Source organism: Megachile rotundata, chromosome 8, assembly GCF_050947335.1.
Source record: "Megachile rotundata isolate GNS110a chromosome 8, iyMegRotu1, whole genome shotgun sequence".
NCBI lineage: Eukaryota > Metazoa > Arthropoda > Insecta > Hymenoptera > Megachilidae > Megachile > Megachile rotundata.
Window position 1 is genome coordinate 17,514,147 of NC_134990.1, and position 25,109 is coordinate 17,539,255.

Genomic DNA, 25,109 nt, shown 5'->3' on the forward strand with positions numbered 1-25,109 from the left:
AATTATCGAAAAAAATGATAGGCCCCTCGAGGCACTTTGGGGCCCATCGAGGCTGGTCGTGGCTCGATGCTATCGCAAATGTGCTGTAACGGGTTAAAAGTGGTGCTCATGCGAACGTCGAACGCTAAACGGAGTAATCGTCGATCTTTCTCCTACCGAAATAAAGAACAAACTCGTATCCCGCAACGGGCGCACGCACCGATACACGCATATAATCGTACAAAGTATTATAAATACTTTTATTCGCTACACTGAATGCCATGGTTCGATACAATTGAGCTTCCTCCTATAACGTATAATATATAAGAATATAAAAAATGTTTGCTGCTTTCACGCTCTGCGACGCAGTAGTAAAAAACCAGTAAAAAATGCTTGCGCGGCTGTATGTAGAAAAGGCATGTACATCCCGTCGAGAAGTCATATATTGTCCAGTCTTTCGTGTAAGGATCGCTCGTGACCGATTGCTCGAGAGAACGCGAGAGATCTCTCGAGTAGCGATCGCACGCAATAGCGCGAAACGGCACGTCGACGTACAAAAGTATCCGTTAAACTTATAAAAATATATTGTACAAGTTAAACGCGGCGTCAGAGGACGATCCGTAGTGAATTATTCGCAAAAAACGAAAAAAACGACACGGGGGATCGTCTCCTGATCCTTATCAAAGTCGTCGGAGTACATCCAACTCATTGTCAGTCGAGAGGCGGGCAAAATGTCCTTAAAAAACTAGCCTAATTTAAGTTCTCCTTTCCAAAGAAAGTTTCGACAACCTAGTCTAATCTCCCTAACAACTGTAACGGAAGTGGAACGGCTTGCAGGAAACGCGGTGGCCTCGAGCGAGAACGACCTCGATCGAAACGTCTGTCTCTCTTCGTCTCGTACTCGCTCCTACTGTATTTTTCTTCACGATCTCTCTCTTTTTCATTGTCAAAATTTGATCATCGTCTCACGAAACGACGGCCCCTGTTCTTGTTTCGCCGCGATCGCGCGACCACTTGGGCTAACAAGCTCACGGGCCGTTAACGCGGCACGCGATTACACACAATTTCTGCACCGTGTCACGGATTAAGGTAACAAGGGATGGTAATAGACGGGTTTGCGACTTTTCTCCATTACATAGAACGCCTTGGGTTTGCCGTTTCCGGGGAAGTTCTTGTGAATGCTGGTGGAGCCAGACTTGCCGGCGATAGGAGCGTAGTAGGACATGGCCGCCTTCTTCCGGTGTTTCTTCAGCTTCGCCGCGTTTCTCGAGCCGTGAAGTTCGTTCGTCAAGTGAATCCTGTGCACGCCCGAATCGTCCAACCTGTACGTTTTGTTGCTCGCGTTGCCGTTGCTCTTCTTCGTCGTTTCGCCTTTCTTCTTTTCCGGCTCGGGATAATTCAGTCTCTTGTCGTTGTTTCGTACGTGTTTCGACGGATTAATCTTCTGAGGAACGACCACTTTATTCCCCTCCGAAACGTACGAATACTTTCTCAGCTCCTGAGCTTCCTGATTCGCTTTCGACACCCCCTCTTGAACGCTCTGCACGAAATTCTTCGGCGACGAGTTCTGATACTTCTTCGTCTCTTCCAATTTCTTCTTGGCCTGCTCGATCTTCAGTTGAGTGTGCAGTCTCTTCTTTTCGCTCATCTTCTTCACCACCGGTAAATTCCAGTGATAAATCTTGGCGGGTTTACCGTTTCCCTGAAAACCGACTGGAAAATTAGGCCCAGTTTTGGTTATCTTTTCGTCCTTGACGAATTTGTGCGGTTTCGTGATCGTGTAATACGGCGGACTGGCCGGAAGCTTCACTATGTAGACGTGACTGTCGCGATGTCCGTGTCGACGGCTGTAAGGCTGATGAATCCTCGTCTGAGAGTTCAATCCAGGCGGCTCGGGACCGGCCAAACGCTTCTTGTGATGTCCATCGGGGACTTGAAGCGGCGCCAGGCCGAGGCGATTCAAAATCGCCGCGTTGCTCGTGTGAACCGTCTCGTAGTTCGACACCGATTGTTCGGCCGCGATTACCACGACGGCGCCGGTCCACAGGAGTAGCAGCGAAATGCCGAATAACCTGAAACAAAAAACGACACAACGATTAGAAGAGTATCTCGACACTTCTTGCGACACTGTTCCTTTCACGGTCGACACCTCTCCGAGGCGATTTTATCCTTTCGGAGATCGATTACGGCAAGTGGCTCCGTTATAAATGAAGCTATCCTTCTCGAATCGCTGCAAGCTGTAATTACGGCCGACTGATTAAAAGACGTTCCGAGTAGCATCTATTTCACGCTCGGACCCTACACAACGAAACGCGAAAGAATAGCGAGTCGATTTAAAAGTCGATTTATCAACTCGACAGGCGACCGCTGATTCAGCCATCGGCCGGTCTATCGCGTAACTTCCTCGAGCGGACAGCGAACCGAATTCTAAACTACCTAACAGATCGTGAACTAAACGGTGGGTGAAAAGAAACGAAAGCGAGGAGAAGTTTCATTGACCGCAAAAACGATGACTCGAAATTTTACGAGCGGACAAGCGCGCGACGAAAAAACGCGAACCAACCTGGAGAGGCGTTAGAAACGCGCCGCGTGCTCTTCAACCATCGAGACACCGTTCGCTGCTCGCTTATCGTCGTCGTCTCGGCTAAGGGCAACTAAGGCGATAAATCACCTTTTCCTCTTAATTACTCGCTACACGCGGTACTGTACTCGCTAATTATTCCGCAGTCGTTTTTCTCCCTTTTCTCTTTCTTTTCTCGGACGACGCTCCACGCATAATACCGAGAAACGTGCGTCCCATGCCATTAACAGTAACCCGAGTGCTTCGTCGATTGCCTGTTAATTTCGAGTTTCGACGAAAAAACCTGGCTTGCCGTGCGATTTACTGGGCGGCTTCGGAGCTCGAAGAAAAGACGAACATAAATCTAGCCGACACCGTTACGTCGTTATGTCACGATTAACTGCGAGATGCAATATTTATGCTCTGACCGTGCGATCAACGGCGATCCGTGTACTTCCTGTTATTATTTCAGACGCTGTATGCCACCTATTAGTTGAACGATTTCGCGAATGTCGATCGGTTAATTCTATTATCCAAAAACAACTCGGACAGAAATATCGGCAAAACGAATAATTAAACATCGAAGTCGCATTTGAAGAAATTAATACGCCAGCCGGGCGACTCGACACGAAATTATTTTCTCGTCCAGTCGAGGAGAGAGGTCACGCTGGCCAGACGAGCGAGCTGGATCTAAAAATAAGAGGAAAAATCACGAGTCGGCCGATTGAAAAGACCGTCAGAAAGTAAGTTATACCGCTTGACGAGTATTCATCCGGCACGCTGTTAGAACCACTCTCGACTAACAAGCTCGTTAACTAATTCCCATTAAAAAGGAATTCTTTTTTACTATCAGAAGGATCTCGATGTAACGTTACTCCCAAACAAAGCTCCATTCACGCGATTCTCTCGAATTCTAAGCCATCGGTGGTTCTATTAGTTCCGTCTGAATGCGGTTTTCTCAACGAAATCATTGTTCCACCAAAACCATTATCGTTCGACCTATCTAAAAATTGAACAGCCGGGATCGAGCAACGTGCTCGTCCGACACGTTCCTGTTTTAAATATCAACGACTGCGCACGCTGCCAGTTACAAAAAGGAACGGTAAAACCTTCCTATTGAGTAAGTAACCAACAATAACCGAACATAAATGTCCGACTGTTTGCAGGCGATCATTATTCCCGAGCCGTAAAAGCACTGGCGTAACTAGGCAGGAAGCAAGATAGAGGGCACCTGCGAAAATATTTTGTCGCGCGACACGGAGGAAATTCGAGCTCTCGGTTTGCCGATTTATCGAGAATCGATGAACGGAAAAGTATCGAAATTCGTGAAAGCGATTCGAGGGAGCAATGTAGGGGATATGGCCAGGTCAGGGAAGAAATTCTAGTTACGCCAATGACGATAACTCGATCGAGCAACCTGCATGGTAAAAAAGGTTTGGTTCGCGATTACGATGCCGGTTGGCCGGATGGCCGTGTGCCGATCGTCGGTCCATTAAGGTTCAACGCATTCGTCGAAAGCACGCGATTGGCAGGTTAGAAGAACGCGGAAGAGGACTCCTCTCTCGTAGCCGCGGAGAAGAGAGCACGACCCAAAGAGGCGAGGCGAGAGTGGATGAAAAACAAGAGAAGAAAAAGAAAGGAGAAGAACCAGAGGAGGAAGAAGTCGGAGGTAGGAGAAGGTTGAAAGACGGTGTAACCGATCGAGCGAAAGAGGCGAGCACGAAAGAGGCACGCGAGCACTCGAGGATGCGTGAGAAAAAGCTTAGCTCGAAAACGCGTGGAACTGCGTCGCGGTCACGAGGATGGAATAAAAAATGAAAGGCGAACGGCGTTGCGGTGAACCGAGATTAATCTCCGCGATCATCGGCTGGATCAACGTTTGCGGGCTATCGATTTTAACCTGCCCCAATGATTCCGGATATCGAATAATTCAATGGTATCTCGATCCGACGTATCCCGAGATCGAAATCCATCGCGATCCGATGTAGTCGTTTCCTGCGAATCTCGCACGAAAGGCACGCGCATTCTCTTCGGACGTTTCGACTCATTTGGCTAAATTAACGGGACAATCTGTATGCTTTCGCTTTAGCGGACCATAACATTTCCATCAAGGAAGATGAAAGGCCGAGTCGTTAGCCGACGCGAGCTGTAAGTACCCCCGACGATGATTGTTTCGGTGTACTTGTTATGCAGTCTGGTAATTTGCCACGTAATTACCGGGCTCGTCTCGCCGACTACCTGCGTCGATAAGTACCCCCAACGATTGAGCAAATTATCCATCATTTTTTTTTTTATTGGACAGTAAAATCGAGTACGTGGATCCGCGCACGTTCGGTCGAAGCGGTCGATTGATTCGATAACGCGTCGACAGTAGTAAGTATGTATCTCGTTTCTGCGTAGTTACGTCGCGTTCGCGAACCACTTTCCGCAACAAATCGGTTACGATCACGTGAAAGGTTAAACGGGAGAATAACACGCCAATCCGCGCTAGCTTCATTTGACCGCGAGGCGAAATAGCTCGCGCGATGGAGGGCGAAGAGGATGCAACCGAGTTCGACGAGACGTCGGTGGTTGCCGCGGGGTTGTAATGGCCCGCGAAGCCTGTAATTTGTGTCTTGGTCGAGTTAACATTCGACTACGAGAAAAGCCGAGTTGCCACCCAAGCCTCGTCCCATGCCGAGGGTAAAGCTCCTTCGTCCGAGCGATTCGAGCCGATTTAAACGACTATGCCGCCTGAAAAGTTGACAATTTTCTCAAGTTAATATTCCGTCGTTGCGCTCGTAATTGTTTCCGTTGGCGCCAACACGTAGGGTCGACACCGACGGGAAAATTGCTCGCATCGATCTCGCGATCGAGATACGTTTACCGTCTTCTTTAACTCGACGTCTACCGTTCGTGATCGCTATCGAGCATCCTGGAAAGAGATAAGAACCAGCTACTTCGATCGTCTACGGTCGCGTGATCTCGCGATATAAATTCGTTCGATATTCAGCGAAACTATGTCTCGCGTCCGAAGACAATTCGAAACTCGACGAGTTTCTAGATTGGAAACAAATCATCCCGGGGAATCGGCTGAATGGCTACAACTTCGAATAGCTCGAATTCCGCGAGACTCGGTTAAAGGATTCCAGCGGAACGACTACCTCCTCATTCCAGAAATACCGTGCGGGCGGAAAGACGTTTCTCTTATTAAAACGCGAGATTTTCTCGACTAAGAGGCGGTTAAATCCGAAATCCGCGAATCCTCGAAATTCTACCAACCACTCGTCCCGTCGCGAAACCGATGCGTCCAATTAATCCGCCCGTATACGAAGCAGATTAATCGCCGTGTGGCGTTTAAACGGAAAAGAAGATTTTTCCGCTGATCACGAAGAAGATACGAATCCTAAGTCGCGTTAACCCCGAGGCCGGAGACACGTTCCGTGGATCCGACAGAGGATTAATCCGTGGCACGAGAGAGTTTGTTCACCTTGCTGATCCGAGCAGACTATAGCGAAGACCGTAGGCTCGTGTCCACGATAGAATCGAGCGTGCACCCTCGTCGTTGAGTTCGTGCGAACATCACACGTGCTCGCGCACGCATCGCGTATCGCACACCTTTAAACGCGCGGCTTTCTCGCGTACATCGTCCCGCCGGAAAACGCTTCAACTTCTTCTCGGTGTGTTTCCGCTGAACTCCATTTAAATAAACTTTACTTCGTCGGAATGTTCGAGTTTAAAAAGCGATCAGGAAATAGATAAAAGGGGATAAATTTGCGTGACTGATTCTAAGCTCGAGAATCATGACTCGCGCGAAACAATGTTTCGTTCCGTCGTAACAAATTGTTCCGATCCAAAGTTTCGTAAGGCAATTGAAACCGTGCGACGATAGTATCATCGGCTGCTCGTAGAAAACCAGTTACCGCTGCGTCCATCATCGTGATAAGTAATTTTATGCCATCTCATCTGTACATAACCCGAGGTATATCCGGATCAACGTCTACGCGTAAGAAAAATCGATGAATGATGGCAAATGAACGGATAAAATCACGCTCGATGAAGATGCATCGACGTGCCTTGAGACGCAGCAACGAACGCGACCGGAAAAGTGGTTGATTCGATACAAAGTATCGGAACTACCGCATCCCATAGCTGTCGGTAACGGTCTTTCTTGCGATTCGTTCGATCTCTAGTGGTCACGACTCGTAATCACGCATCGCGGCGTAAAAAATTAATTGCAATCGCGGTTGATGGATGTCTTAAGAAGGCGCGTTCACCGCGAAGCGGACGACAGCGATCGGTAGACGCGTACTCAAGGAATTTAGCTGTTCCACGTGACTGAAATAATATATCGATTTCCGTCCGCTATGCTTTCGAGTATGTACGCCGTCATAACCTAACATCGCGTCACGTTCCTGCTGTAGCTAGAGAACCTGACGGACGCGCAGTCCATAAATCTCAATGCACCGAATTCGCTTGGACCTCGTCCGACTAACGTTCGTCGCAATTAACTCCTTCCTTCCGACCGCAGGATCGTTCCTCTAATTTCCATCTTTTATTCGACGCAAAATCACGTACGAGATGCTCCACCGCTGTTCGGAACGACGCAATTTTCCGGCGCATAAACATCGTCAGAGAATCGGAAAGGGGAGTTGTTACGTAAATTCTCGATGGTCCTTTGGTGGCTTTTCAATTACGTCGTCGTCGACGAGAGAGGAACGAACCGCTATTCTCGATCGAATAAATCTCGCGAGATGTTTTCTCGACTTCCTGCACCGGTGATGGACGCGAAGACACGTTGCACGAACGTACAAACGGCCATTGTATTCTCCTGGCTATTGAAAATAGAAAAGTACCACTGGACTCTACTGACTACTCTCCGTCGATTTCTCTGTAGACCGTCGTTACGAAGGCCAAGATTTTGTGCGTTCTCGAAAAACCATGACCGACGAGCAAAGTATGTCACGAGTTCCCTACGTTCTCGTCACCTGCCGAACGTGTCCGCGAAGGTTCTAAGCCGACGGACCGAGGGAGCGAACGCGCAAACCGGTCGCCGACCGGTTCGACGATTCTAGCGAGAATTTAACGAGATTTCCACTACCTCGTTCGACAGGGACGGTCGAAAAAGGTTGGCCGTCTTCGTCCGCCGCGTGGAGCCGCCAATGAAACCTCGTACCTTTTCGAGAGAGCGCATTAACGAGCACCGTGATCGCTAATGCCATGACAATTGATGAGCCACGCACGGAGGCTCGTGCATGCGCTCGGGTAATTGGAATTGTTCGAAGGTAACCGCGACCCTTGCTCGTTCGCGAAACAACAGCCGTCGCGTTGATCCGCACATAAATTTCCCATCGAACGACTCGTCTCTCTAAGAAACGTTAAGACCAGAACCAAAAGGTTCGAGCCAAAAGGAGCTGCGACGTTTTTGCTGGAGTTTTGTTAGAGAAACGGATAAATAGTCTTCCGTGTATCGCGAAATGGGAGGATCGGTAGCCGGGAAAGGTATGGCCAGCGGCGATTAGCGCGAGGAAAAGGCATCGCGGTGCTCGGAAAACCTATTAAGGGCTCTCCTCGCTGCAGCTTGTTACGCGTATCCGTAATCAGGTGACGATTCGCTGATCGATCGTGCTCCCTACATTACCAAGGTCGCGTTTCATCGGAAACGAGGAGTAATTTTACGCCGGCGTTGATTAATGAATCGGGAACACGAGCGGAGAAAACGAAAGTGAACCGTGATAAAAATAAGAAAGAACGCCGTGGGAGACCGTCATCGATTCTACGTGGCGCAGACGTCGCCTTATATAGCGTCAACCCTCCATTACGGACCATTGAATCCACGCGTACTGCCAAGAAATCGGGAAAAGATAGAGACAAAAAGGAGAACGAATAGGACGAGGAGGAAAAAGTCGATCGTATCTCAGGACAAATGCGTTCTTGCGATTCCCTTACCGCTCAGCGACGAGCAGCGATTCGAGCAGGAAGCAATTATCGCTCCTTAAAAGCGCGTTCAGATACGCATCGACACGTAACATTTTCCGAGGAATCAAGAGCGACAAGTAAGCAATTAGTCCACGCGGTGAGTTACTTTGTTCCATTTCGTTTCTCGAATTCGGCGAAAATCTTTCTATCGAACTTATGCACGCGATTCGACGATAGCAGACATGTTCGACGCATAAAATTGTTCTCCGCGTGCAAAACGGTCTGGAAACATCCGGTGGTCACGGACCGTGCTTCCGTGTACGTATCACGAGTCCCGGTATTCGAATTTTCTGCAAAAATCTATTGTTTCGAATTTACGCGTCGAATTCGTCGAGATGCAAGGGTGCAGCGTTTTCGGAGGAAAATGGGTCAGCGTCGCGAACGCGGAAACCCTTTATCGATCCGATAAGCGTGATTAAATAATGGCTGTCGTTTCGCGAGTCCGAAGACGTCTGCGCGAAGTCTCGAGAGATAAAGGAGGCTTGTCGGCGCACCGCGAAAGTGACGTGCGGCGAATTGCGAACAACGATCCTGCGGAAGAAGGAACCCGAGCCGAGAAGGACAGGGTTAGCCTCCCTTCGCATTTACATCGATCGTAAATTCGCCAGCCATAAACGTATATCTCGCCATTAGATTCCGCACCACCCGCGTCGCGTGCGCCTCGAAAATGTCGCGTACACGTAAGTACGCCGCTGTTCAAAAGGATCTCCCTGACATCAATTACGGTACCTCGACACTCGCGAGCTCGAGACTCCCAATCTATTCGCGGCGAGCAACCGCATTTTCATCGTAGTCCGTGATTAAGTTGGGCAAAGTTTACCCGTTTGCCGGTCGATGGAAAAGCGAAGCGAGCTCGCGTTTGCTCGCGAAACTTTGGCACGATCGATCGAGCGGAACCCTCTTGCGTCGTTCGAAATATAATATACGACGGACCCTCCTCTCTTTTCCTTTCGAAAGAAAAACGCACCCCAAACAAAACGATATTAAGCTACCATTAAGAAACACGAGTTCCTCGAAGAGAAACCCCTGAAGGTAATTTAGCCGGTAGCTCGTATACACCCCCGAACGGGCACAATAGAACCGCTCTCGTCGAAGGGACTCGGAGCTTCGTATCGAGAATTCGGACGCGAATCTACGGCTTCCGAGCTTTCAAAGGGAGCACTTGCCACCGTTTGCTCGCTATTTCGTGAAAAATACCGAGCATCGGTTTCTCTCGGCCAGCGAACGATCGAATACGAGGAAATAAAAGAGAAAAGAAACGACAACGGGAAGAAACGAGAAGAAAAGAGAAGAAAGGAAAAAGAAGGGGACTAAACGAACGTCAAACAATACGATCGAGTCCTATGTAACCTGAAAAGACCAGGCTAAAAGGGCATTGTTTTGGTCACGTAGCCCTTTACTCCCTTGTGCCCTATAATACACTCGAGTGTATCTTTTTACCCGCGTATCTCACGCATTCGTTCGGCGCGTAATATCCTGAACATTCTGAACGTTCCGAGGAACCTGTTACTTGGTTAGATACCAGATTATACCAGACCTTTTTTTTTTCATCCGGGATTCAGCCTCTTTCTTTCCGCGCCGGTGAGCACGTTAATTGGCGCATTTATAGGACTACGATTCGCTAATTAGTCAATTGGATTAATGAGTCCGGATGATAAACGAAAGTTCCCGAGTGTTGCGATTAACGGGACGGATAACGATAATCGGATCGCGCCGGGAAAATCGTACAAGCGACGAAACGCTATCGAAAACGATCGATCCGTGATCGTCTCGTCGACGAGATAATTCGACGAGGAGAGAATTTGTCAAAGCCTAAAGCGAGCAATTGCCATGCAAAAGCCTGTTCGACCGATCGACTCGACGAAGAACGAGACTCCACCAGTTGACGCGAGCCTTGTAATTGGCTCCACTTTGACTCTGGAGGACTCTGCTAAGGAAGTGTCTTCTCGTTCGAGTAACGGGTAACAGCGGTTCTCATCGCATCGTCTTTCAACGCGAACTTTCGCCAACCGTTTATTCCAATTTCTCGACTGCCGCTCTTCTCCCGCTCTTCTCCGAACGGGACTAACGATACGATTACGTTTCCTCTCGATGCGCTCGCTGCCGCCGCACTACCAGTGTTTTCTGGATAGTTCGAATCTTTGAAAACTCCGAGAAAACTGCGAGTCACGTCCGCGATTATCGACTCGGATCGCGAGAAATCCTTTTCAGGTTCAGTCGGTTGAAAAAAGGATCGCTCGAGCGTGGACGGGAAAATCTTTTTCACGGCGATAATAGCGAGGTGCGTCTAGAATGTTGAACGTGACGAGAGTCGGAAACGCCGTTAACGGAATCTGATGCGGCCAGGTAGAGGTCGATAAAACGAGGAAGCGCGAACGATCCCAGGAATCTCGTCGTCGCGCCGCGCCGTTTCTATTTTTCGTTCCTACGAACTCTTTCGCGTTCTCGCGTCGCTGCCACTCAGTTTCGCGTTCTTCGAGTCCGATGCAGAAGAAGGTGTCGAACGCTATTCGAAACACGGCGATTCTTTGACAAACGATAGATTCGATGGGGATGCCGAAAGCGAACGAAGAATCGAGGAATGCGATTCCGTCCGACGAACCGGAGAATTTCACTGTCTAATTACAAAGTTGTCCGAACGTTTCGTCCCTCGGCGAACGAACGAACGGAATACCTGGCATTTTTAAGTGCCACGCTTCGCGTAATTAATTCTCGAGTAATTCCGTAACGGAAGTTACGCGTTTCCATGAACAACTGCGGACCTCCCGAAAAGCGTTACGGTAGTTACTATATAACGAAATGCAAAGCGAGTTCGGGCAAGCGTTGACGATTTAATCAAAGGGAGCGCCGAGCACCGGCAATTCTTTTCGAGAAATCGAGAAACAACGATCTACGGAAAGGAAGAACAGGAAGCAGAACAAGTTGTACGCGCATGGGAGATCTCTCAGGACGCGTGTAGACACCATAAAAGTCTGCGAGAACGTACGATGTCCTGGAGCGAGTTAGCGAGCGAAAAGAATATAAAATGTAAGATCGACGAATAAAAAGCCTAGAGAAAAAACTGAGGATGAAGCTAATGAAGTTCGAAAGTAGTCTCGGAAACTACCTTACAGCTAATGCAACCATGTTTTTATCGCTTTCCGTTCAGACAATGTTCTTTTTACATTATTTCGAGAAAACTTAATGCATGCGCACGTTTTTCTCTTAGAGATTCGCGATCCCGCTGTTCTTTGCTCGATTAAACTGCCTCGGAAATCTAACGTTATGCACAGAGACGACCGCCCCGAGCGAGGAAGCAAAATGAAATCGTGGCTGGTACGAATAAACATGTTCTCTCGGGTTAATGCGTCTTTTAATAACAGTTCGCTGTTCGCTTTAATGTCTTTGCGTTACGATCCAACGATTCTGCGAAGGATTATAATGTTTACTCGCAGCTGATAATCGCGTCATTCTGATGCCTTCGGGGAAAGTGAGACATTAGTCGGTAAGCCGTTCAGAGTTTATCATCGAATCCCAAAGATTACACCTTTCGTGGATTACGGATCCCAAATAGCACGCGTCGCTACCTGAGTCTCGTTACGGCACGAGATATAGTTGAAAACGATCGAGAGGACTAGGTAGGTAACAGGCACAAGTGCAAGGGGATAAAAGATCGTCTCGACAATGGACGCACCTGTTAATCGATCCGGAGATGCTGGTAGACGAAACACGAAAATTCGATTCGCCTCTAGATGATCCACCCTCTTCCTAGTCCGCTACGGAACATTCCAGGCAACGATACGAGACGCCTGGAACATTAGACACGCGCGACTCGTTCTCTGCCGGCGTCCTTTCAACGATCGATTCGACACCCTTCGGATCTTCGGAATTTCACGAGTGTCACACTTTGGAATTTTCGGAAGTTTAGCGTCGAAACGTTTCCGTGATTCCGGCCTTTTCGACGTTCGTCGCTGACAGAAATTCTATCCTCGTGTCTCGAGTATGAATCGATCGTGGCAACGAGTCGGCGAATCGACCCCGAATAACGCGCAGGCACAATAGAGGGCAAAAAAGAAGGACCGGTAAAAGAAAACGTACGGAATGGAACGGAACGGAACAGAAAAGAGAATCCGGAGAAAGAATGGAGAAAGAGACGAAGCCTGAAGTTGGAGCAGCCAGCCGCGTCCGAAACATCCGCTGCCAGCTTCTTTTTTTCCTTCTCCCTTGACTGCCTCCTCCATTTGTCTCAAGGATTCCTCTTTGCTTTCTTTTCTCTCCTCTTCTGTTAGCCTTCCTGCCGCAGGACCTAACACGAGCTCCATTCAAGCAACGCCTCGTGAAACAGGAGGTATCTATACATACGTACAAGGCTCCGAACGGCAGGGAGTCTAGCCGTTGGCTCGTTTCGACCGGCCGAACCACCTTCGTTCTGACCAATCGCGATTAACGAATGTTCGACATCGACTCGCTTCGATTACAAATTGTCTCTCTGCTGCCTTCGACGTTTTCTATTCGAAACTTTGCTTCCAAATTTCAACTTTTCCCCACTACCATACACATCTCGATGACGAAAACCGCGAAGAAGCGCCAAGACACGGCTGCGTTCGAGGCGAACCGATAATCGAGCGAAAAATGACAAACGAGGCGAACTTTGTTACTGTCGCGGAGCAAATGACCGACGAAAATAAAGATTGATAGCGTCGATTACAAAATAAAAGACGATAATAAAAGTTCGCGAATTATCTCGGTCGGTTCGCTTTTATGGCGGAAGAGCACGTGAAACGTAATTGCAAGGCCGCGAAATTTGTGCGCTGCCCAAAGCTCCATTCCCAGATCGTTAATTCGGCGCTAGTGCTGACCCTGTCATTACGTATCTTCGGCAGTAAACTTTGATTACATGTTTCGTGCGAACGGCGAGGAGATACTCGAAGGGAAAAGAAGAAAAATGGCGTATGGGGTGAAGGCAGTCGGAACCGCGTTATCACCGATAATCGAACGCGCACCGGCTGTGATACAACCCTTTTTTCCTGCCAAATTTTCCGAGCGTTTCCGGTAAATTTACATCCACCACCCAACGTGAGACAAAAGCGAGGCAACCGCTCGAAAAGATCGATACCCACACGGTGAGCTTTTAAACCGTTATTACGAGGGTCGTCACGGATTTTATTATGACATCTCCGCGAATAAGTTTTTCCGCTACGCGCGATCGTTTTGGAGCAAAACATTTTATAACCGATTAAACTTCTACAAATATTATTTTCTACGGTGTATGCACGCAACACCTGTCACGGCTGGCGGAGTCATTAAACGGAGGTTCGAGTAAACACGCGTCAACGTCCAAAGCATAAACGCGGGAATATCCGACATCCGACGCGTTGAACCGAGTCGAGAAAACCATCTCGCCGTTTTTATCGCATAATCTTACCTCCCTGTGATACGGTGACTGGTACAGGAAGGGCGTAAAACAGGCCTAGTTGATTTTCGCGATCAGTAACGTAGCGCTATCTCTATCTTTTTGCACCGATTTTCGCGTCAAGCCGTAATAGCTCCGACTTCATTAATCTGTCCGCGCTCGAGCTTAGAACGACCGCTCGACAGTTTGTCGCGGCTACGATTTTTGATGCGGTCCATGTCTTTCGAAATTAATCGCCTTCGTCGATAGGTTAACGGTGTCGCAGCTGGAGCTTCGATCCACTTGACGACTAACCGTTAAATTTGCGAGTATTATTTCGAATATACTCAACGACAACAATTTGCAGACAACAAGCTATTCGTCGAAGCAACCTCAAATATTTGGAGCGGTTACCTCTAGGACAATCAATTATTTTGGCAAGTGCTCTTCGTACGAGTTCCCTTTTATTCGCCCCTATATTCTCCCCCAGCATAGTTTACTACCCTCTCGTACGAAACGTCCCAATTACAAGTTGCTCGCGCTGTCGGAGAGAGACGGAGGGACGCGAAGAAAACAAGAAAAAGAGAAACGTGATTTACCGACGTCAAAAACGAGATCACCGGGTAGAAAGGCAACTTGTCCCCGGTCACGCGCAGGATCATAAATCCTCGAGGAGCGTATCCTCGAACGGGGATTAACGCGAAGCACGTATGGACGTCGGAATAATTTCTGGATAAATTTAGTCCCGAACAATACGTTAGATTTTACGGTGTACGCAAAAGTGGGCCGATTTTCTCGAAAGATGTTATTTCGTTTGCCTGGGCGTGTTAAGTGCAAGCGCATGGCCAGGTTTATTCCTTTTTAGGTATTTACGAGGCATCGCACGAATAACGAAGAGGATGCCGACTAACCGATTATGCGTAAAAGTAACTACATGGCGGTAAGTGAAAAGAAGAAGCCGATTGGCAACTACCGACGCGGCTTGAATTTATAATTTCCATTTCCATGAGAGACGTACGGTGTGCGGCGAAATATCGCCACGCGGATAATACGTCGATGCGGTTTGCAAATCGCGGTGTAGCAACTAGCCTTATACGTCGAAAACAGATTTCGAAATGCAAACGAAAGCGGAATACAAGATAAGCGCTGATAGCCGGCTCTTATGCCGCGCGCTTCGAAAACAGAAATTTATCGAACGATCGGTAACGATCTACATATTCTCCACGGGATTCATTAAACGCCCCTAAACGACAGCGTCGACGCACGCTGCGGTATAAACGCGATTTAAATGCGTGCATACGCCTAACACCCCAATCGAGACGCGTGCTGCGTTCAATGGACATTCAGGAACAATCCATTTAACCCTTATTAGGTCAGTGTCAATGGCCAAGATTGAAACGCCAGCGGATAGCCGTATCGCTTCTCCTTCTCCGTTCATCAAACCTTATACTACAAAAGCGAAATGCAATATGCATATTAATTCCTAAACTCCTTCGCTTCTATATCTCTAAAACAATCAATTCTATTATCTTCCATCGCTTTATCTCAACAGCTAATATTCGTTTCCTGATCACGATTATTCCAGCAAATGGTGCGAATCGTTGCGCTTATCGAAGAAACAATCTTTTTTGAAGCTTTTACTTTTTTTGAAAGTGTAATTAGAATTGTTGGAGGTACGCGAATTATTCCGTATATTACGGTGAACAGTGCCGATCGTATTCAGTAGGTTACAAAAGTTTACTCGGACATACCGAACAGTATCCGGTGATCTTTCGACTTTTAAAACATTCATGAGTGAACCAGCCGAACGAGCATATCCGATGCACTCTCCGAACGCATCCCAGACTCTACTTCTTCCCTTCCATCCGTGCCGGCTCTTTGACCTCAGCACCATTCTGCATAACGGTGCATCGGCCTGGACGTTTGCCTATTATGTCACTATATTCGCGAAAGGATGCTGGGTACCGTAACTATAGCCTGAATCGAAGTTTCTCGGATTTTCCTTGAACCCGTACACGATCGCTTACCGCGGTACGACGCAATCATCGCGAACAAACAAGAAAATACGGACCGCGCATGGTACAATAAAACTCCGAGAATCGCGAATGTAACAGCAACGAGGACGCGGTTATGGTCTCTATCGATCTTACAAACGGATCCGTAACGCTTCTTTTCTCATCGTTTTCTTATAACTGTCGCGAGAGTTGCACAGTTATCCTTTTCGAGAATTATGGCACGATCGCAACTTAATACAGACCGAACGAATTGCCGTGCAAATTGCTGTTAAAGATAAGACTCTTATGCCCGTGTTATTGGTACTCGTAAAAACGATAGCGCTGCTTAGAACGACGGCGAATGCAACTTCTTTACGACGTCTTTCAATTGCGTCTAATATACTAATATCAACTGGAAAAGGAAGAAAATTATCTAACAATTATTTCACTTATAAATGTTTGCACTCGTTATAAACAGTGACTCGTTCGATCAACCTCAACTTTTTCGAACGTCGAGTTAGAAACAAGGAAATTGTGTTTTACGCCGTCACGGTACTACCTGCTTCCCAACGAATCGTACTCTCGACGCTGTTGAATAAAATTATTCGCGTGGACTACTTCCTTACGGTAATTTTCATACTCGAAATCCCGCAACGCTGTCTAATAATTGAAATATCACGAAACAATGTCGGTGATATCGTACGAAATGATCGAAGCGACGTTACCTATGCCTGTCGATTACGTCTAGTAAACCGATCATCGTTCTTACGCGGTTCGAACCACTCAGACGAGTTTCTCCATGCTAATCGACCTCGAAGAGAAGAAGCTTCGCGTTCAGTCAGTGACTCTAGCCGAGAAAAAGAATCGCAAAGGGGAGAAGTTGTTCCGAGAATCAAAGGGTGAAACCACTCGCAACTAAAGACCGTTTATAGCCTGGAGAGGAACTGTTCACCTCTTTCGACTCCCCTAAAAGCAGGAAGACGGGGCAAAAGAACTGGAGGAATTAGAAACATCAGAAATCGTTAGGACGCGCGTGCTCGCGTTTCCCGCATGCCAATCTCTCTCTCTTTCTCTCTTCGTTTCTTCGAACAACGTTTACACACGCATCCAGCCTGCCTATTTACGTATGCCCGTGCCTACTTATGTACGAAGCAGTCAGCACGTACGTGCCGAGCACATAATATATCGCGTGTCCCAATCGAACTGCCACCCTTCCTTCTCTTCTCGATTCTCCTTTCCTACGGGCTACAGGAGGGTCTCTCAACAAATAGACCTGCCGCCTGGAAATGGTTGTAGCCTGTGCGAGCAAACACGTACCAGCGTTTCGACGATCGTGTTATTTTTACGTGTACAACCTAAAGAAAGCTCCTTCTCACGGTCTTCGAGCAAATAATATCGAATGGACGAGGTTCGACAGATAATGTCACGTAACGCGTACGCGCATTTGTTAAAAAAAATATCGACTACTATAATCGCAACAACCAATAACGTGAATCGATTCCCGCATCAACATTTGATACGTTCAATGAACTAATAAGGTAATTGCGGATTCGATTCGCGCGAAACGACCAAAGAAACGTGTACAAATAATTACAAATTATAGTAGACACGCAGAGCACATTGCTGGTTATATCTTCGATCGATTACGACAAACGATAACTATTCTTCTCGAAATGATACCCTTTTGAAATCGATTGAACGGATTAAGGAAAGCTGATTAAGCTCAATTAAGGAAATGGTCGTTCGCGATACGAACGAGGAAACAAGAGGAACTGAAACCGGAGAGGAAAGTCGACGATCTCTGTATTACCGGTGTAATAATCCACGGCAGGAATGGTTATGCCCTTAACACGCACCAGCACAGCGTATGCAAAAGTAAACACGTCGAGCCTGTTTAACGCGTTCGATCGTGTGCGTGCCACCTTTTCTTTCTCTCGCTTTTTTTCTCCCCCTGTAACAATCATGCGAGTCCCTTTCACCCCCTATGGTCGGTGACTAACACACAAAGACAGACGGTGCCCTTACCGTAAATCGGCGACGCACACGAGCCACGAGGAGCCACGATGAGACTCGTGTCCCGCGTGTTGGTGCGTTGGCTGCCGTACGTGTCGATGCGTGGGCGACCCCTCCGAATCGCGTATCGAGTGCCGACAGACTAACGGAAAAAGTGCACAGTGCATGCTTACACCTTCTCCGCCGCGTATCACGATGCACTCCTCTCGCTATTTAACCCTGCGTTCGGACCACGTTTCTCTTCCGACATAACCATCGACCGACAAACCAGAAGTAACCACGTTTTTCTCTCGCTTCGTTCGAAGCTGCTAGCAACGTTCGTAATCCATGGAGACGCATGGTATCGATAATCCCCCATAAAGATGATTTATGCGGCGCTTCATTTCGAAACCTTATGGCAAATAGTACATAGCCGCGCGAGAGATTGTCCGTCGTTTAATACGGATCACCGCAGGACTTTTATACTCTGGTCTGGTTCCACCAAGTCAATAATTTATTACGATGGGCTTTGGCTCGAGCCAGGGTCAATATTGACCGTGCTGGGATAGAGGATACGGCGCCGTTCGCCGCGAACTACAACAAATTCGATCGAGGAGTCCATCCGCAAATGTTTGCGATTGCTTTCTAGAACTTGCTCTTTGGTCGGTGTATGAAATAAAAAAAAAATCAGACCCGTTAAAGAGAAACGACCGTGACCGAACAATCAATAACCGACAGAGATTGCTGTACCAAAATTTATTGGAAACGTAACGCGCCTTCGAGATTTATTACGGGACCGTGCGTTATGGATTTTCGATATTTACCGGTGGACACGATAAAACTACTCCATCGAGCGTCGACAATGAATGAACGAATGAATGAACTCGGAGTAACTGTTCGACGATGCGTCATGGACCGTTCGACGAAGAAAGAAAAAAAACCCGACGAAAAAAATGGAATGTATATTATCTGGACGAAACCAGCGAAGAAAACGAATCGGTAAGATTTACAGGAAGCGGTTAGATTCGTCGCTTCCGCGAGCATAGTTAACCAGAAGAATTGTTTATCGCTTTCAGCGAGCTGAGAACATTCTACGCCGTTCTGGAATCGTTCGCGAGGATTTTAAAGGATCGTAAAACACTTTTCGCCCACAGAAATTCCTAGTCGAAGGCTGTCGTTAAAAATGATGTGTACGGAAGAGGAAATCCGAAGCGTGTAAAATTTAATTCGACGGAAAAGGTATCTGTAATTTCGTTAAAAGGATCGGTGCTTACCTTTCAATGGTACACATGTCGTGGCAATATCGTTTTCAAAAGGGTACAGGTCAAGTACGGCTACTTTTATGTTGAACTTGGACCGTGAAGTTCTCTCGTGGTTGTTGAAGCACCATTAATACCCGAAGCAAACCAAACGAGCGCGCGTCAACGACTGAGTCGAGGCAGCACGAGCACGAGTTAAGAGTACCACGAAGAGCGTCGGTAACCACCGAAGACGCCCGAAGTCCCATTCGAAAAGCCGATTCTTGTCAACCCGCGACCCTACCATTTTCAACCCTTTCGTTTTATCCCTAATTAAGATTGGTAAATACGAATCTGCAACGACGTTTCAAGATACATCGTTCCCCTTCGTCCTACGTATGTCGGTTCTGCAATCTCGTATGCGTACACGACAAAAGTCACGCTTCTCTCTGACAAAACTCCCGATTTATAATTCCTCGAGGGATTAAAGCGTTTAAGCCATTTTCGAGTCGAATATCAGTCATTCCTATGGATTACGTATTTCTATAATAATTCGGTGTAAAATTTAACGAAGTTAAAATCGGCTTAACAAGTCTATGAATAGATTAAATAACGAAAGAGAGGATTATAATCTTCTTCCTGGACATTCGAGCTAAAACGTGCGGCTGTTATAGTCGATACAACGGTACACAATACTGATCCTAACGTATGAAAGGACAACCGAGAGTTTCCCACACAACATGTTCGCATCAAGCTACGTACTCGGTTGTGCATATCCGTATGCCTGTAATCGAGTCAAGAATGCCGTTGCACTTCTGTACTACAAATTACTTACACGGTAAAAACCTCGTAAATCTTAATCTCGAATCGTGAACCGTTTGAATTTTGAGTCCATAGAGTAAAGTAGCCTTGCCTTATAACCAACTAAAATTTCTCGACAAACTGATAAGGTGTCTTCGCTAACGCGTCTCCACCTAAACATTCTGTTATGACTCACGGTTCTTCGAAACGTTTCCTGTTGACACGAGTCATTTCCATGGGCGAGGAACAGTATTCAGGACAAGAACCTGAAACTTGTAAAGACGTTAACGTCTTACATGGCCCAAGTAAATATCAATGAAACACTCGTCTTGCACAGCAAGTTTAATCAAAGTTTAACGGGGATGCTCAAGAAGAAGGGATATTTTAGTTTTTTAACGAGGTGTATTCGATATCGTTTTCTTCCTCCGATGTTTCTCGACTCGTCGAGCCTTGTGGAAAAAAAGAAATCCCTTCGATTGGGCAATCGCTCTTCAGGACCGCGCCAGTCTCTATCGTACTGTCGTATATTTTCCAGCTAACCAGTACTCGCATCTTGCACTCGTGCTTCGTAATTAAAACCTGCCGACGATATCTTTTATGCAAACACGCCTCTTGTGTGTAAATCTTATTTTTCTACGCCGGGACACCCGGAACGAGATACGAAAACGAGGCTACTAGATCATTGGCGTAACTAGGCAGAGACAAAAGTAAGGTGGGATAAAAAGTCTATGGATATACAAGACGCAGAATGCCTCGCACACTTAGCGCGAGAAATTACGGATTTGCAAATTCCCAAAGCCTTCCAAAAGCCACTTGGTCATGCTTCACGTGGGACCTTGGCCCACTTCCAGACAAAAGTCTTAGTTACGCCACTGCATTAGATGCTTTAATTCAATGCGAACGTTTCCTATGGGAAACAATTAACAGACAACTGTTTCTCAGCTCGAACAATAACGATCGGAAGAGTGGCGATCGTAGCAGAATAATATGACCGATTCTCGCGTAAGAATCTCAGAGCGCGTAAAATAAAAAGTAACAAGAGGGTCGTGCAAGGTCTTTTGAACCTTTGAAATATTTAGCATTTCTCGATGCAACGAGCAATAAATAATTTTGTACCCACGTCAAGAGCAATGGGCTCCTTTCGTTTTCTCCGGGCACGTGCATAAGATATGCATCACACGCCGGCGACGCGGTTTTGCTCCCTTTTCTCGCGCCGTGCACGAATTCGAGCCAGCCTTCGCTCTTTTCGATCGTAAATAAGCACGCTTCTATTCCCCTTTTTATCCGCGATACACTCGGGGGTCTCCCGGTACCTGTCCACCGTTTATTCTCTTCTCGTGCCACGTTTTTTCCTTCTTTTCCTATACTGGCCAACCTTTCTACGGTTTCGTGATATATCATAAATACGAAACAACATATTTCACGATCTTTGTACCTCGGGAATGTTCCCTCGACACGTGCTTACAACAGGACACTGTTGCAAAAAAACGTTTATTAACATTCTGATACCGCTTCGTTTACCCGTTTAATTTATTACGTTCATTACGACCGACGAACAAAAATCGGAGAAGTGTTCGTCGAGAACGCTTCCTCCATTTTATATCACAAACCGTTTTACATCGAATACCTGAACGCAATTAAATTCCTTTAATATGCTTCGTGTTCTCGTAATTTCGAACGATCCATCGAAACAGGAGTGTTGCGGTTAATCGTGGTCAGCGATACGTTCACTGTGACATAGGAAAAAAAGTATCCCCTTATCGACTTTGGCTCCATTAAAACGATTGCACCGCGTACCACCTACCAATCTAATTCCGTTAAAACGTTCGTACCACGGTATTTCCGAGATTAATCTTGTGATCACGACTCCACCTTCCATTTTTACGTGACCATCGGAAATCTTGACCGAACGAAGGCTAACGAAATGAATCACCGAACGTACGATGAAAACTTGACCACAAACAAGAAAATGTCAACGCCTCAAAATTTCGCGTTCAACACGATTTACGTGACGACACAAAATTGCGTAAGAGGACATTTATTCGCTGAAGAATATGTCGAAGAAATCTAAAGTAAAGTCCGCGACAGGAATTTCTGAACGACGTGGAAAGAGTTTTAACGCCCCGTTGGATAACCTACACGCATCGCCTTCGTTCGTTGCAGAATTTCAAAAGTGAGTGCATGACAGTTTGGAGGAAAATCAGGAAAATCTTGGAAACTCAGAATTACACAGAACGCGCAGTAATCGAATAAAAACGAAGCTTCGAATTCCTCTGAAATTTCTTGCAAAATTTCGCGTTTATTTATTTCAATTTATTATGGTCTCTTTGTCATTCGAGATAGGAAATTGTAATGTTGAATGTAACTAGTTGCACGGCCATCGCTCAGCAACATCCGCGAGCCGTAATTCGTTCGAATGAATAATTCATGCAATTCGACGCGATTGTCATCGACAGCTGATACAATACGACTTTTATAAAGCTCTTTGCACGTCCATCGAGTGTCTCTTTCCCTCCCTTCTTCATTGTAAATTTCTCGCAAATTGCCTGTCACGATGAATTAACCGGTACAGCCCGTCAATGTAAACGTTTTTCCGTGAACGTAACGGAAATAAATGTTTCGTAACGGTGTATACGTTAATCGTATCCACGGTAGCATCGAATTAGACAGGCTACACGGCAATGCGTTTTAACCTATTTGTGTCTGGCGACCTGTCTAACGCAACAGCTACAAAAAGTAATTAAGGAACAACATAATGCTGCTCGTTGCTACTGACGTAATTAGGATTTTTGTCTGCGGTGGGGCCAGATCCCCTAGCTTTACCATTAGCATTGACAAATCGAGACTTTGAAAATTTGTAATACTAGTTATTTCACGGCCTCCGTTTCTCGCGTGGGAAAAACCAATCTGTATCTCGAGGGTCAGGCCATTCAGGCCTTTACGTAGTTACGCTAATGTTCATTACACCTTACAAATTACCTCTTACCGTAAGGTTAAGGACGACTACGTTTCCGTGACAACAGTAAATTCCTTTTTCGGCGTATTTCGGTAAATCTGTAGTTGTAACATCGTAAATAATTATAGGGCTGCTTGGTTATTACCAAGATGCGGTAACAGGCGCTTCGAAAATTGAACCCCTCAGGAAACAGGTTAAGCGTCTCAAACTCTCGATTAGGGAAACGGGAATTCTGTGTAAAAACGTACGAGAACTATTTACGGCGAACGGGATAACAAAGTTTTAAGTATAAGTAGGTTAAAAACATCGTATAAACGACTCCAACGCGATAAAGGAGGTATTTAACGAATGTAATGAGCTACAAACGAGTCTGCGCAGACATCGGCTACGCATGCGAGGGTATCTGGCCTAACAGCTTCTCGTATATTGAACTATCATTACCTTTATGTCGACTATTATCGACCAACGCTCGCCAGCAGGAAGAAAAAATCTCGCTTTCCGAAAAACTCGTTCATCGTGGAAAGCAAGGAAGCCAGTCCGAAGAAAGTTTCCAAAGATACCAGGCTAACTTCCAACCTTCCGAAAGACGCTGCTGTACACTTTGGAAGCTTTTACGGCGTCCAAGGAAACGCCAATAAATCGCAACCCCGGGAAGTCCACAGTCTTCTGGAATCTGCCAGTCCTTCCTATGCAACAACGCCTAGATTAGAATTCACCAGACAGATGGTTCAGAAGTGAATAAAAGATAAATTGAAGTAAAAACTGCGAGTTTACTGGAATATGTAGAAAATGATCCTTTAATATTCCAGGCTGGAACGAACAGCTGGCACAAAGGACTACGCGCGACAAGTGTCAGCTTTATTAGAAGAGACGGTGGAACCGCCGCATTTCAAGCTGCATTCTCCACCAGTCGAGAATTCAATTCCCGACGGGAGACACAATCCCACGGGATATCCTCTCTGGTACAAGGATCCTTATAAGATGTCGTTAGTATTCTCCCGTTAGTTGCGTTATTCGATCCATTCGGTCGTCGATGGGATTGCTCTCGTATTACCTGAAAATAGGATAGACCGTAGTGTTATAATGGCTTTCTTCTCCATTAAGAAAGAATAACGAGGACAGTCGAGTCGACAGCCTGATAATAGATAACAAGATTAAAAAGGAATTCCTGAGGGGCTGATGCGATATTCCTCTCGAGCGTTCTAATGGAACGATGCGTTTTTAGGTTTAACTCGGACGAGATTTACAAACTTCTGAAGGAGGAATACGATAACGATTCGAAGAACGCGAAAGACATATTCGAAGAGGAGATTGTGGAGCACGAATTTAACGAAGAAATAAGCAACGACGAGCAAGCGGAAGATGAAAACATGCAAGATATCGGTGCTGATCGTTTAACGGAGGAGGAAAAGTTATTGTTAAACGTACTATCTCACGAATATTCGTACACCGCCGAAGCAAAGGCCGCGAATTCGAAAAAAAGCGACGAAAGTGTGACTGTTTCTGACAATAGAGATTAACTGAAGTAAATCGTAGAATTTCCCGTACATTAACGAACCCGATGTAATTTCCACTCAACAATATTGATGCTCGTTACTTCTCGTTCCTATATACTATACGGGGATACGGTAATTAGTATCGTGTTATTAATGACTCGACCATTATCAGAATGTCTATCCTGCGATGTACAATATTCCGAGATACACTTAATTAGGATCTCTGATTATTACTTTTTTATGTTCCGTATAATTACACGTTACTAAATCGCTGTGAATCTAACGTTGCTTCTGAGTTTATTAATTACTAAAGTGAGGATTTGCGAAAGGACGAGGAAAGCCGATGATGGATTACCGGAAATTCTGTTTGCCTCGTTTCCGTCTATTTGTTGACCTTTTGAACTCAAAATTCTCATTCGACGATATACACTAAGTTTCCAATATCGGAAAGGTTCGAGAAAAATTTCTGTGGTCAATATTGGAACGGTCGAGATTTCGTACAAACTAACGAACGAAATATCCGATGTAGTTTCCCGTTTACCGAAAGAGGGTGGCATTATCCATGGTGGAGTGTTCGCATTGTTTTCGGTTCAGTGGAAATGCAAGAGGGCGCAGGATGGGGGTTGGGCTCTTATCGATTATTCCGTCTACCACTGCAAAGACGCTTTTCATGTATCTTTAACGTGATCGAAAATTAGATTTATGTATCAAAGAGTACTTCGAAGAAAAGAGGAGGAGCGAAATCGACGAATCGCGTTAAACGA

General features: G+C 46.4%; 2 protein-coding genes across 4 annotated transcripts; one reads left to right on the forward strand and one right to left on the reverse strand.

Annotated features, from left to right (window-relative positions):
* Positions 1-212: 212 nt before the first annotated feature.
* LOC100876033 (uncharacterized) lies at positions 213-19,306 on the reverse strand. Its single transcript, XM_012297291.2, has 2 exons — positions 19,129-19,306; positions 213-2,051 (listed from the first exon to the last, which is right to left on the reverse strand). The coding sequence occupies exons 1-2, from the start codon at positions 19,143-19,145 to the stop codon at positions 1,064-1,066; spliced, it is 1,005 nt and encodes a 334-aa protein (XP_012152681.2). The 5' UTR covers positions 19,146-19,306; the 3' UTR covers positions 213-1,063.
* A 2,224-nt stretch (positions 19,307-21,530) lies between these two features.
* On the forward strand, positions 21,531-24,628 carry LOC100875920 (uncharacterized). 3 transcript variants are annotated; one of them, XM_076534742.1, is made up of 4 exons: positions 21,531-22,066; positions 23,326-23,583; positions 23,659-23,811; positions 24,075-24,628. In XM_076534742.1, exons 1-4 carry the CDS (start codon positions 21,948-21,950, stop codon positions 24,367-24,369), a joined length of 825 nt encoding a protein of 274 aa, XP_076390857.1. In that variant the 5' UTR covers positions 21,531-21,947; the 3' UTR covers positions 24,370-24,628. The 3 variants fall into 3 exon arrangements, with proteins under 3 accessions (XP_076390857.1, XP_076390855.1, XP_076390856.1); XM_076534740.1 differs by having other exon boundaries at positions 21,561-22,066; positions 23,659-23,835; XM_076534741.1 differs by having other exon boundaries at positions 21,562-22,066; positions 23,329-23,583; positions 23,659-23,835.
* Positions 24,629-25,109: the final 481 nt, after the last annotated feature.